The following is a 13974-nucleotide window of genomic DNA, read 5'->3' as shown; positions in this document are numbered from 1 at the left end:
AAATCGGCTTTCGATTATGCTGATTTGGGCGGCCTTGCGAGAAGGATGCCCATCTCCCAATTTGTGTTGGAAGATGGGCGGCCTTCTCTTCCAAAAATAAGCTGGATAGACACATAAGATTTCACTTCTTGCAATTCAAGAAAGGAAGACATTAAAAAATAAAAGAGCAAGCCAAAATTTGGGGGTCTTCTACTTAAGCGCGCTGGAGTTTTTTGCATGCGTTAAAAATAGGTGCTCGCTAAATGCTAAAGATGCCAATGTATTCCTATGGGTGTCTTTAGCGTTTAGCGTGCACCTATTTTTAATGAGTGCTAAAAACGCAAGCATGCCTAAGTAAAAGACCCCCTTTGTGCAGACAGCAAGGTGGTGTTTATGTGGAAAATAAAATCAGGAAGAGGATTCTAGAGGGCTAATACTGCTACTCAGTCCTAGTAGCCTTTAGAGAAAAAAATGTAGAAAACACTTTTAATGTATATTTTTGCAAGACTCTATGGAAAAAGTGTGTTTTTTTTTTAATGTCACATGGAGATTAGGAAAGGGACCTTTCTATTGCATACAACTGTGAGAGAGTGTCTATAGGATCAGAACAGTAAAATCTTTGGGGTAGATGTTAGTGTGATTTAAGCTCCTGCTGAGTGAGCAGTCTGCAGATTTTCAGCAGCACTTGTGTGACCGCTGTGGCTCTGTCTAGTTAGTGTCGGGATGGTCAGGGGCAGAGTTGGGGTGGAACAGATATAGGCACCAGCGATATTAAAGTGCCAATGGCTGCATAACTAATCTGACAGATTGCATAAAAGCAGTCCTATCTTTGCCTCATCAGGTATGTGGATATCAAACACTGAATATCAGCTGCACCCCAATAACTTTCAAGTCCACTGAAAACCTGGTATTCAATGCTGGTGCTAGGAGATAGCCAGTATTAAATACCCAGGTCTAGTTCAGCCTACAGCTGTCAATGGCTTTAAAACTGCACTGCTGACTACTGTGAGCTGAATATCCCCCCCCCCCCCACACCCCCGCCACCCTATTTACATATTTGCGCTAAAGTTTGGCACCTAATATATGTTTTAAAATCAACTGCATAGCTTGTTACTAAGGGCTCCTTTTACTAAGCGGCGGTAAGCTGAACGTAGGCTTACCGCTTGCTAAACAGGAAGTACCGCCAGGCTACCTTAGCAGCCTGGTGGTACTTCCCACCCCTAGTGTGCCGTCATTTCCGGCGCTATATTCATTTTTGTAGTACCCGGTGGCAATCGGGCAGTACTACATGCTGCACGGTTACCGCCGGGTTAACGCAAGAGTGCTTACCGTCACCTCAATGGGTCTCTGTAATGGCCACATGGCAAGTGCTTTACTTGCCACATTTCCTGCCAAGAAAGCAAGACTTCCCTTTTATTTGCTGCAGTAAAAGGGGGCCTCAGCACGCATGAAAAACACGTACTGATGACAGTGCAGGCCCCTTTTGCCGCTGCTTGGTAAAAGGGGCACTAACTTGGCTATTTGTAAATTGCCCCCTCGCCTATGTCATGCGTCTGCATTTCAAAAAGACAATGGGCCCGATATTCAAAGCGATTTAGCTTGGTCGGGTCTAGTCATTAATATTCAGTGACTGAATATCACAGTTAGCTCTGAACTCAAAGCCAGCTATGTTGGGGGAGTTCAAGGGGTGGAGTCAGCACTTGGTTGTTCAAGTGCTGATATTCAGCCTTTATTCAGCCAGGTTTACCTCATAAACGGAACCACATAATAGTCTATCCTATTTTTATGCAGTAACCTATGGTCACTTAAGTGCTGAATATTGATTTAGCGGGCTACAGGTTAGCCAGCTTAAAAATAACTGAATATTCAAAGCCAAAACCACACAGGTCACGGCTTTGAATATTCAGGAATAATGCTGTCGGAGGTGAGCAAAACACTCACCACCGCTGGCTGACTGTCAGACCCAATGATACAAAACTAGTTCAAAAACAATGTATAGGTACTGAGAGAGCAATTTGAAACATCATGCCTATTCAACTTGCTGAGGAAAGAGGTGGATGTTTTACGTTCATGCAATCTGCTTTATAAATTAAATTACATTGTCACCGTTTCTTCTACTGGTATAGTCCTGTTATTAGCTTGCTTGTTAGTACAGTGTTTGCTGTGCTAGTCCACTTGAAGACACAGAAATAAAACTTACATTAAAAAAAAACATTAAATGGTTTTACTTTTCTACTGTAGCAATTTAAAGCATTTATTGACTAGGTTGTAGGAGCTAAGACCCCTTCCTCAAGTCAGAACAGAATAAGCACTCAGCAAGCACAAAATAAATAGGTGGAATCTTCCCCATTCCATTCATTAACTCCAGTGCCATTGTCTTATCAGTCTCTTAACCCATCCCAGACACAAATCCATTTCTATAGCATAATCTTTTGTGTTGTGAAGGATCTTCAGAATTACTGCAACAAGACCACTTAATTGACAGTTTTCACGCAGTCAGGTGCAAATCGTCATTGATCCTGTGAAGTATGTTTTTTTTTTAAATATGTTCATCATTTTTTAGTGCTCTGTTGTCAAAAGTTTCTTATTTCTTATTTTTAATTTTAATCACAACCCATTTCTTAACTGCAAAAGTGCAATTCTAAATATATTCAATCACTTAACTGGCAGCAGTACACAAAGTGTCAGGAACCTCAACTGTCAGTTAAGCGGTCTTGTTGCAGTAATTCTGAAGATCCTTCACAACACAAAAGAGTATGCTATAGCATGGGATTTCTGGCTGGGGTGGGTTAAGAAGCATGGACATATGAATATCCCGGCACAGTTATAAGCGGAATTGTCCAGATCTATGTGATTCTCCTACCAGTGGCATAGCCAGAAAGCAATTTTTGGGTGGGCCAACAAGTTGGTGGGCACACATTTCCTCCTCATGATATTTAAAAATTAAATATTTAGCTGACAATGATCCCGAAGCCCCTCCCCCCCCCCCCGAAAATATCTTCAGCCAGCTGACCCATGTTTAGAAAACCATGGCAGTCAGTGGCAGCCCTCCAAGCTACCAAAACTGGCACCCCAGGCATATTCTGTATCCACTGAACTACTTGGTCCCTCCCACTACAACTGGTGTAGAGCATAACTAGGACATTTTCCCATAAATCTTGCATACAAAAAGTATTTGTTTTTAATATAATCTCAGTTGCAGTAACAAATTAATTCAGTACCAGACACTTTGCAAAGTAATCCATTATAAAACTTCACTCAGAACCTAGAGCACATCTATCATTCCAGTATAACTTCCAAAGCTCAAGTAACATAGGCCCTATCTAGGAAAAGACAGTACTGTACATAAGCAGTGGGCCCTAGAATATCAGTATACCTAATGTGAAAGTACGTCAGATTACTACTGAAACATACATAGAGACTCTGTGCTAACAGAATTTCTGGCTTCAGTCCTTCACTTAAATACACAGATAGACCTTCAGTGACCATACACAAAACTGAAATACACAAACAAAAATTCAGCTGAAACACCAAGAAACTAGATTCTTGCATGCAGTACAACACCAGAAAAACAAAATTATTTCTCCTTTGTATTGTAAAAATATAAAGATAGTAGATGTCAGGGCCAGCATTTGAGGAGAGGGGGAGGGGTTGTAACCAAGGAAATTGCTCTGGGCCCCAAGCCAGCCTGAAGCTGAAGAAGGCACAGCTTGTTAATGGGCTTTGCTTTCCCCTCCTACATTTCTGATCTGGGTACTGGCCATGTCTAACACTGGCTCTGTACATTCTAAAAATTGACATATTCCAATTATGAAATAGAAAATAAAATTATTCTTTCTACCTTTGTTGTCTGGTCATTGTATATCTGGATTTTCAGAAGGCGTTTGACAAAGTGCCGCACGAAAGACTCCTGAAGAAATTGCAGAGTCATGGAATCGGAGGTAGGGTATTATTATGGATTAAGAACTGGTTGAAAGATAGGAAGCAGAGAGTAGGATTGCGTGGCCAGTATTCTCAGTGGAGGAGGGTAGTTAGTGGGGTCCCGCAGGGGTCTGTGCTGGGTCCGTTGCTTTTTAATGTATTTATAAATGACCTAGAGATGGGAATAACTAGTGAGGTAATTAAATTCGCCGATGACACAAAATTATTCAGGGTCGTCAAGTCGCAGGAGGAATGTGAACGATTACAGGAGGACCTTGCGAGACTGGGAGAATGGGCGTGCAAGTGGCAGATGAAGTTCAATGTTGACAAGTGCAAAGTGATGCATGTGGGTAAGAGGAACCCGAATTATAGCTACGTCTTGCAAGGTTCCGCGTTAGGAGTTACGGATCAAGAAAGGGATCTGGGTGTCGTCGTCGATGATACGCTGAAACCTTCTGCTCAGTGTGCTGCTGCGGCTAGGAAAGCGAATAGAATGTTGGGTGTTATTAAGAAGGGTATGGAGTCCAGGTGTGCGGATGTTATAATGCCGTTGTATCGCTCCATGGTGCGACCGCACCTGGAGTATTGTGTTCAGTACTGGTCTCCGTATCTCAAAAAAGATATAGTAGAATTGGAAAAGGTACAGCGAAGGGCGACGAAAATGATAGTGGGGATGGGACGACTTTCCTATGAAGAGAGGCTGAGAAGGCTAGGGCTTTTCAGCTTGGAGAAGAGACGGCTGAGGGGAGATATGATAGAAGTGTATAAAATAATGAGTGGAATGGATCGGGTGGATGTGAAGCGACTGTTCACGCTATCCAAAAATACTAGGACTAGAGGGCATGAGTTGAAGCTACAGTGTGGTAAATTTAAAACGAATCGGAGAAAATTTTTCTTCACCCAACGTGTAATTAGACTCTGGAATTCATTGCCGGAGAACGTGGTACGGGCGGTTAGCTTGACGGAGTTTAAAAAGGGGTTAGATAGATTCCTAAAGGACAAGTCCATAGACCGCTATTAAATGGACTGGAAAAATTCCTCATTTTTAGGTACAACTTGTCTGGAATGTTTTTACGTTTGGGGAGCGTGCCAGGTGCCCTTGACCTGGATTGGCCACTGTCGGTGACAGGATGCTGGGCTAGATGGACCTTTGGTCTTTCCCAGTATGGCACTACTTATGTACTTATGTACTTATGTACTTATTCTTTTGTCCTAGCATCTGGTTTCTGTATCCTTCTATCTTTCTAGGATCTCCTGTCCATCTGACATTTCTTCTCTCTCTACATCTACCATCTGTGCCCTTGCCCTTATTTTCCCCCATGTTCAGCATCTACCCCATCCCTTCACTCATATCCAGCAAGCCCTATCTGTGTCCTGTCCCTCCCTGTAACCAGAATCATCCCCTTTCCTTCCCTCATATCTAGCAAGCCCTCTCTTTAATCCTTTTCCTCACAAACATACCCCAATCCAGCATCTCCTTTTTATTTTCTATCTTCCTCTGTGTCCTTATTCCCCTCCCCTCCCAGCTGTATCTTTCTTCTGCGTCCTTAGTTCCTTCCCCCTCTCCATCTCTCATTCAAATCTTACTGTTCTTTGTAGCAGCTCCCTTTCCTACTGCCAGCACCAGGCTGCCTGAAGACCTGCAGTAGTGATTCAAGATCGGAAGGCAGTGCAGGGCCTCCATTGCCTCAAGCACAAATCTAGATTGTAAGACTTCTGTGGACAGAATTACTGTTGCTGAATGTACACTGCTTCAATAACTTTTGGGTTTGTAAGCTATATAAGAAATTAAAACAAATAAAAAATAAATACATTTAGAACCTTCCCGACATGCACGCTGATGACTCTGCAGTGTCCCAACCCCACAGAAACAGGAAATCTTGTCCTGGAGTTCGGGATGCTGCAGAACCATCAATGTGCAGGCTGCTTGGAGGTCACATTTGGCTTTCTGGTCTTGAATGACCACTTCAGGTACTTTGAGCAGCCCGGTGCAAACTGTGCTGGCTGCGGAGTTGGGAGGGCGTTAAAAGGGAGCAGTGGCGTTCCGAGGGACGCTGACACCCGGGGCGGATCGCCGATACACCCCGCCCCCCCCAGGTGCAGTGCCCCCCCATGCAGCGCGACCCCCCCGGCAAAGGGACAACCCCCACCTTGGTGAAAATAACCCCCCGGGTACACGCCGCTGGGGGGGGGGGTGCCGCGCGCCGGTCAGCGTCGTTCATTTCCATGCTCCCTCTGCCCCGGAACAGGTTACTTCCTGTTCCGGGGCAGAGGGAGCATGGAAACGAATGACACTGACTGGCGCGCGGCACCCCCCCCAGCGGCGTGCACCCGGGGCAGACCGCCCCCACTGCCCCCCCTTGGTACGCCACTGAAAGGGAGCACCCCCCAAGTCCAGCAGGTGGCAGAAAACCAACAGTTATAACGCTACTGCTGGGTGGGCCTGAATTGAAAGTGGTCAGGTCCAGGCCCACCTATAACTTTGCCCTTGCCTCCTACAGGGGCAGGAATCCCTATCTATGGACCATAGGCTTGGTGTGGGTTGTGAAGCTCTTTCTTTGCCTACCATCCTTTCTATCTTATGTAGGACACCGCACATTTTTTTTCATGCAGAACAGCAGCAAATGCATCAAAGCTGGCAGGGTCCTCAAGCTTCACCAACCAAAAAAAGGCAATGGGAGTACAACAGCAAGGTAACAAACTAAGGGGTCCTTTTACAAAGGCGCGCTGAAAAGTGGCTTGCAGTAGTGTACATGCAGGGTTTGGGAGTGCACAGAATCATTTTTCAGCGCGCCTGTAAAAATGGCCTCTTTTTTCCCCAAAAAATGGACGTGCGGCAAAATCAAAATTGTTGCGCATCCATTTTGGGTCTCTGACCTTACCACCAGCCATAGACCTAGCAGTAGAGAAATTGGGTGGTAAGGACCTACACACATCAGATGCCACTTGGCGCGCGTCCATTATGCGTGTCCAAAAATAAAAATTATTTTTCAGACGTGTGTAGCGGACATGCACCAAAAATGAAATTACCGCAAGAGTCATGCGGTAAGTCCTGTTGGCACGCGTAGGCGCCTACATGGCTTAGTAAACGGGGCCCTCAGCGAGCTCACAGAAGGACCACAAATCCATTCAACAAGCACCGGTAAAGGCCTTCTACCAGCTCTTTACTGATTTCAAATATTTTATTTGACTTTTCTCTTGAAACCTCTGTACTTGAGTTTTAAAACAACATTAATGTGACTTACCTCAACTAACTTGTTAGCATGTTCCCGGAAAACTTGGGCATATTCCTTAACTTCTTTCTCATTACCACTCTTTGCAGCCTCAATGAGAACTAGCAATGGAACATTGGTTTCCAGGAATGAATCAGAAATATGGTCCATTACAGCCTTTCGCAGCTGTGAAACAAAGATGAGGAACATTTCAACAGAGTTCTCACAGGAAATACATCAGCTTTCATATTTGTTTATATAACTTCCTGGTATTTGTAGATTCATCATTTGCAAATCAAGATTTATAATACTATAAAGTGTAATACATAATGGCAGATTAGCTAATACATACACGTTCTGTAATAATATACTCGTAGCATGCTTTATGGAAATTATACTCAGCTGTATGGTAAATTGAAAATGAAAATTATTTCTCGGCTTATTTAAAATATGTCAATGTAGTGTTACATTATTATTAGAACTAAGAGGAAGAATAGTGCATCTAAGTATCCCTCATTTGACAGTAGACTGTAAAAAGTGATGGAAGTGAGATGGGAAGAGCAAGACTCCTAGGAATATATAGGAAAAAAAAATACCATGAATTCATACCATAAGACAGCCATAGAAGTTAGAAAGAAAATGTTTCTTACATGTCTATTTTTGATCTAATTAAATGTTATGATAAAATACCCACATTTTCTATATCCATTTTTCAATCAAAGGAGTCATATTTCCAAACATATTTAAGTGCACTAATGATCTACATTTCTATAATATCTTTTAATTTTCATAAGAAATTTAATGTAACATTTCAGTCTTTCCCTGATGCTTCGCAGCTACAGAGGATCAATGAACCACTTTGAACTAAGTGCTATATGTAGATGAATGTGGAGCTCTCTAACTTGATTTAAATGGTTTTCTTTCTCCTAGAAATAGGGGGTAATTTTAAAAGCAATTTATATGTATATAAAACAGAGGTCTATGTGCAGAAATGGCTTCTTTTAAAATGATTTGGATGCATGTGATAGCCACTGCCGGGGACCTCTAGAGGACAAGTTTAAAGGTAAACCTGGGGGAGGGGGGATGCCAAACCGCATGCAAGGGAGGGAGAAGAGTGGAGCGAAAGAGAGGAGGCGCGATGCTGGATCCGGAGTTGACCAGGAAGAAGAGAGAGATGCTAGACAACAGGAGGGAGGACAGCTGGAAAGAGAGAAAGAGATGTTGGACCATACAAAAGGGAAGGGGGATGCTAGGAATGGTGGAACTATGTGGAATTTCTTTTCTTTCTCTTATCCATATTGTAGTTCCTTTCCTCTTCTCAATTTTGATATATTGTGAACCGCTCAGACAGTATATGCCTATGGTGCAGTATATTAAGTGAAATAAACTTGAAGTGTGTGCATATAGCCTAGGGCGAAAATTCTATAAAACTGGCATTAAAAAAAATAAGCATAAACGCTATTTTATAAATACTGCTCCACGTTGGATGCTGTTTATAGAATAGTGCTGGGACCCATGCCTAACTTTTGAGTGTGAGGAAGGACACCAACTGAAACCCAGTATACACCTGTGCCTAAATTAAGCGCAGATCAGTTATAGTCTATAACAGTGTGTGAAAATTCTTGGAATGCCCATGACTCGCCCATACCCCTCCCATAGCCATGTCCCCCATAATCATGCCCCCTTTTCAAATATGCGCACTAGAATTCATACATGCATCTTTATAGAACACGTTTAGCAAGATGTATGCGTAAATTTCAATTGTTGCCAATTAGCATCAATAATTGATTATTATCGGCACTAATCGGTTCATTATTACTGTACACCGCCTTGAGTGAATTCCTTTGAAAAGGCGCTAAATAAATCCTAATAAATTAATATTCAATTAAATTGCACACAGGAATTTTTGAGAAAAAAAGACATTTTGCAATTTCAAAAATGAATATGTTTTCTATCTGGATTTGGGAAGTTTAAGGCTTCTTTTACAAAGCTGCACTACCGTGGCAAATGAGAAGAAGCCCATTCAATTCCTAAGGGCTTCCTCTCATTTTCCATGTGGGAATCCCTAGCACAGCTTTGTAAAAGCAGCCCTAAATGTCCCAAATCCAAATAGAAAACATGATCATTTTTGAAACTGCAAAATGTTTTTTTTTTCAAAAATACCATTTCTAACAAGGTTTTGTGCATTTATTTTTTCAGGCCACTTCCCTCCCCCCCCCCCCCCCCAAAAAAAAAATACAAATGAAAAACGTAGAATATCAAGCCATTGGGATATAGGAGGGGCCATAACTTTCAGCAGATTGATCCCCCAGACATCCCAGGAAAGCAATGTGGCACCCTAGGGAGGCACTGTTGTGGACATCATATAAATGCTCACAGGTGCACATTTCATCATTGCTCCCTTCTGAGCCCTCCAAAACCCACCCAAAACTCACTACCCCCAACTGTACACCACTACAATAGCCCTTATGGGTGAAGGGGGCACCTATATGTGGGTACAGTGGGTTTCTGGTGATTTTTTGAGGGATCACAGTTTCCACCTTAAGTGTGACAAGTAGGGGGAGGTATGGGTCTGGGTCCCCCTGTCTACAGTGCACTGCACCCACCACTAGACTACTCCAGGGACCTGCATGCTGCTCTAATGGGCTAGGCTATAACATCTGAGGCTGTCATAGAGGCTAGTGATTACTATTTGTATTCATATTTTGGGGGGATGGGATGGGGTCAGTCACCACTGGGAGTAAGAGAGGGTCATCCCTGATTCTCTCAAGTGGTAATCTGGTCATTTAGGGTACTGTTTAATGTTTTATTTGTTATAAAAATAGGTCTAGACTAAAATGTTTACGTTTTGGCCCTATACATTTTTGTTTTGTTCCATTATGGCTGTTAAACATCCAAGTTTTAGGCACGTCCTAAACCCACCCTAATCCCACCTTTGAACCCCCCCCCCCCAAAAAAAAAAAAAAAAAAAAACAAGTCCCCTTGTGATCTGGACACACTGCAGACAAAATGAATAGATAAATGTCTGCAAAAAAAAAAAAAAATTAATACCGATGTGAACTTTTTGAGAAGAAATCCGCTCAAATGGTGCTTTATGACACTTTTTGGATTCTTTTCTCTTTCAAAATAAGCCCCATAGGCTGATACTCAAAGCAAGCTATGTGTTCATTGATGACTGCTGAACATGTAACTTGCTGTTCATACCAAAAGGAACCAGGCTAGGTGTGGGAAAAGGGCAAGCTGAAAAATTATCCAGATAATGTCATTATTCAATTGCTTTCTAGATAAATTATACTTGTAGAACCCTGTTTTAGAAAGGATGTGGAGAAGGGAATCATGGAACAACTTATGAGGTACTGTAACTAGGGTGATATGGCCCGTTTCGGTAGGCAATGAAACGGTGCTAGCAAGGTAACCCCCCCCCCTCCCTCCCTCCCTTCCTTCCTTGTTCCAGACCCTCCTCCCTTCCTCCTCCCTTCCTTCCGAGTTCCATATCCCCCTCCCTCCCGAGTGCCAGACCCCCCCTCCGATTAAGAACGTTGAGGTTTGGGAGTTCTTAGCAGCCCTAACTTCCAACAAATTTTGGGGCCGTCCGGAGATGGGGGGGGGGGGGGAACCTACGCTACAGCAAGCACTTACCATATTGATCAGAGAAGACCCACCTCCAGGCCAGTTCTCAGTCTTCTGTTACACAAATGCTGCCAGTGCCAGGCCAGCCTGAAGAGCAATAAACCTTGCGCTGTTAACCCGCCGCCTCATTTCCTAGCAATGTCTGCCACGTCTCCGCCCCTTGTACGCTTCACTGCCGTAGGCGGTTACCTTGGTTTGGCGAAGGAGGTTTAATGAATGAGTAATGAACATAGTGATTCGCTCAAGGAGGTAGCCCTGTTTGCGGCGGCATTGCGGAGGCAACAAATTCCTTTTGTATTTCCTTTTATCATTACCCACCCTCGACATCATGACGTTTAGACGCGAGGGCGGGTGAGCGATGGTATTCGTTGAGTGTCATTGCTCCACCCTCGACGTCATGATGTTTTGACGCGAGGGTGGGGCAGACACTCCTGGGGAAAAATTCCGATCTACACCACGACGGAAGTTGCACACTTTGCAGCTTCCAGCTTCATTAGAACGTTGGGGTTGTGAATTATGTGCGGATGGGGCGTGGCTGAGGGTGGGTCTATGAGGGACAGTGAGTGGTGCATGAGTGAGAGTGAGTGGTGCTGACAGCCTAGCCTACCAACAGTGCAGGGCTTCAGTGTTTCCCTGCCACAGAGTGAGCTTCAGAATGTTGCAGGTGAGAATTATTTATATAGATAAAGTCATTTTTAGTCGAAGGTGGCCATAAATGTGAATAAATAGCTGGTTATAAAATTCTGACCAATATACACTAAAAAACATGCACAATGAACATGATGGAGCATACTTTCCTGGAAGGCGTATACAGGGTCAGCGTTTGAGTGGAATGAGGGAAGGGAAATGGAAATGGGACTTGATATACTGCCTTTCTGTGGTATTTTCCAACTACATTCAAAGCGGTTTACATATATACAGGTACATATTTTGCACCGGGGGCAATGGAAGGTTAAATCACTTGCCCACAGTCACAAGGAGCTGCAGTGGGAATTGAACCCAGTTCCCCAGGATCAAAGTCTGCTGCATTAACCACTAGGCGAAGTTCACAGGTATACACGTACCGAGCAATATTTAAAGCAATTTGACTGGCCAGAAATGGCTTCTGGCTGGTTAAATCACCTGATTAGGGATAACTGCTAATTTTCATCAGCACTTATTTGCTTAGTGTTACTGAAAATAACCATTTAGCACTGAACTGAAAACTGGCTATTTTGGGAGCATTCCGGGGATGGAGTCAGCGCTTGGCCAGTTAAGTACCGATATTACATACTTAGGGGCCCTTTTAATAAAGGGTTACTGTGCGGCAACAGGTTTGCCGCGTGGCAAACTGGAACTACAGCTGGCCCATAATTTCTAGCTTGGTACTAACCCGGCGATAATCAGACAGTGTCACGTATTGCCTGGTTACCTACAGGTTACTATGGGAGCCCTTACCGCCACCTCAATGGGTGGTGGTAAGTGCTCTCCCTCCTCCCCCCCCGCATGGGAACGCAATAACAATAACACACGGCCATGTCATTTTTAGGGATTTTTTACCCACTGTGGTAAAAAGGCCCCTGGCACATGGCAAAAATGGATCCCATCACTGCCGCAGGGCCCTTTTTACCACAGCTTGGGTAAAAGGACCCCTCAACTGGCTAAGGTCACTGCATAAATCATACCGCATAAAAGTCAGTCCTATCTTTATGTGGTAACCTGTACCCAGGGAAGTGCTGAATTTCACAACCGGCTATACGTTAGCCATCTCTGTAAATCTGGAAGTTCAATGCCGGTGCCCAGAAATGATAACAACGGTAGCAGTCAGCAAAACGCTGATCACTGTCAGCTGACTATTGAGCCCATAGATTATAAAATATACTAATCTACATGCAGATTTAAAAATTACAGATACAGGCATTTACACCTGCTCCAGGACAGGTGTAAGCCCACACTTGTAACTCAGGTGTGAGTTTTGCCAGTGATGTAGTATTTTATTAAGTAGGCACCTACTTCTCTAACAAACTTACATTTGGTGTCCCCTTAAAACACTGCCCTCCATAAGCCTTCATGTAAATCAAACACTAAAACTGATGTCAAAAAACTTCTGTACCAGAGAAAGAATCATATCTGTTTAAAAGTGTGGTACTGGAATCCTGAATGGACAAATTGAGTTATACATGGCCATTATTATCATTGTATTTTGATGTCCATGCATATATATATATATATATATATATATATATATATATATATATATATATATATAAAATGGAAACTCTCCTTTTCTCTTAGTTCAGTGGTTCCCAAACCTGGTCGTGGAGGCACCCCAGCCAGTCATGTTTTCAGGATATCCACAATGAATATTCATGAGCAAGATTTGCATACACTTCCTCCACCACATGCATATTTCTCTCATGAATATTCATTGTAGATATCCTGAAAACCTGACTGGCTGGGGTGCCTCCACGACCAGGTTTGGGAACCACCGTCTTAGTTGATTTACAAAGAGCATTCAGCAAAGAACTGGCCTTTGCAGTTTACCTTTGTACCACCATATTCCTTCCTCTTTTTTTTTTTTTTAAATTAAAACCAGGGTCTGGTGGTTCTCTCTCTCTTTGAAGATATTTGAGGCAACTTCTTCCATAGCTTTCAAAGACAGGATGAACAAATACATGAATTCAGAGTATACTTTTAATGAGAAACTATCAGCCTTTGAAGATGAAGCACCTCTTCTTCCATGAAAACATATGATATAAAAGGAGCTATTACTGAGATAGGTAGCACACATTTCCCTTTCAACTATCCTGTAAAGTACTAATCATTGCCTACTTTATCATGCATTCATACTAAGACCTAAAACTTGATTAGTCTTTAATACTCATTACCAGTGGAAAAAAATTGTTGTATAATATTTGTGTTTTTTGAGATATAATTTTTAGAAGGCAGTTGAGACCACATAGGGAAAGATTTCAGCACAAGCATGTGTTGGCCAATGGCACATGCTGGAGAGGAGAGGGTGGGGAAGAAGAAGGGATAAGGGAGGTAGAGGAGGAGTAGTAAGGAGTTGCCTGCATTGAACTGTTTAGATGGGCTAGAAGACTTAGATCCAGTGCATCTTTTCTAGCAAAAAAGGTGCCGGTACTCAAATTCTAGGTCACCCTTCAGGGATCCACCCCACAATAGCCAGGCCCCCTGCAACCAGTCACAGAACCTATGACAAGGCAGAATTGGTGTGTAGAGCCTGAGCTCT

General features: G+C 43.1%; 1 protein-coding gene and 1 long non-coding RNA gene across 2 annotated transcripts in view; one reads left to right on the top strand and one right to left on the bottom strand.

Annotated features, from left to right (window-relative positions):
* Positions 1-13974, bottom strand: part of CTNNA2 (catenin alpha 2) — a 1714656-nt gene that overhangs the window by 446358 nt on the left and 1254324 nt on the right. Inside the window, exon 9 of the mRNA XM_030191022.1 lies at positions 7146-7298. Coding sequence (XP_030046882.1) covers positions 7146-7298 — 153 coding nt within the window. The remainder of the gene's footprint in view (positions 1-7145; positions 7299-13974) is intronic.
* LOC115461297 lies at positions 3088-6524 on the top strand. Its single transcript, XR_003940685.1, has 3 exons — positions 3088-3174; positions 5427-5428; positions 6514-6524. It is a non-coding gene; the product is annotated as an uncharacterized LOC115461297 (long non-coding RNA).

This window comes from Microcaecilia unicolor, chromosome 2 (genome assembly GCF_901765095.1).
Source record: "Microcaecilia unicolor chromosome 2, aMicUni1.1, whole genome shotgun sequence".
NCBI classification, from domain to species: Eukaryota; Metazoa; Chordata; class Amphibia; order Gymnophiona; family Siphonopidae; genus Microcaecilia; species Microcaecilia unicolor.
The sequence above is the reverse complement of the archived record's forward strand: the minus strand, read 5'-3'. Positions and strand labels throughout refer to the sequence as shown.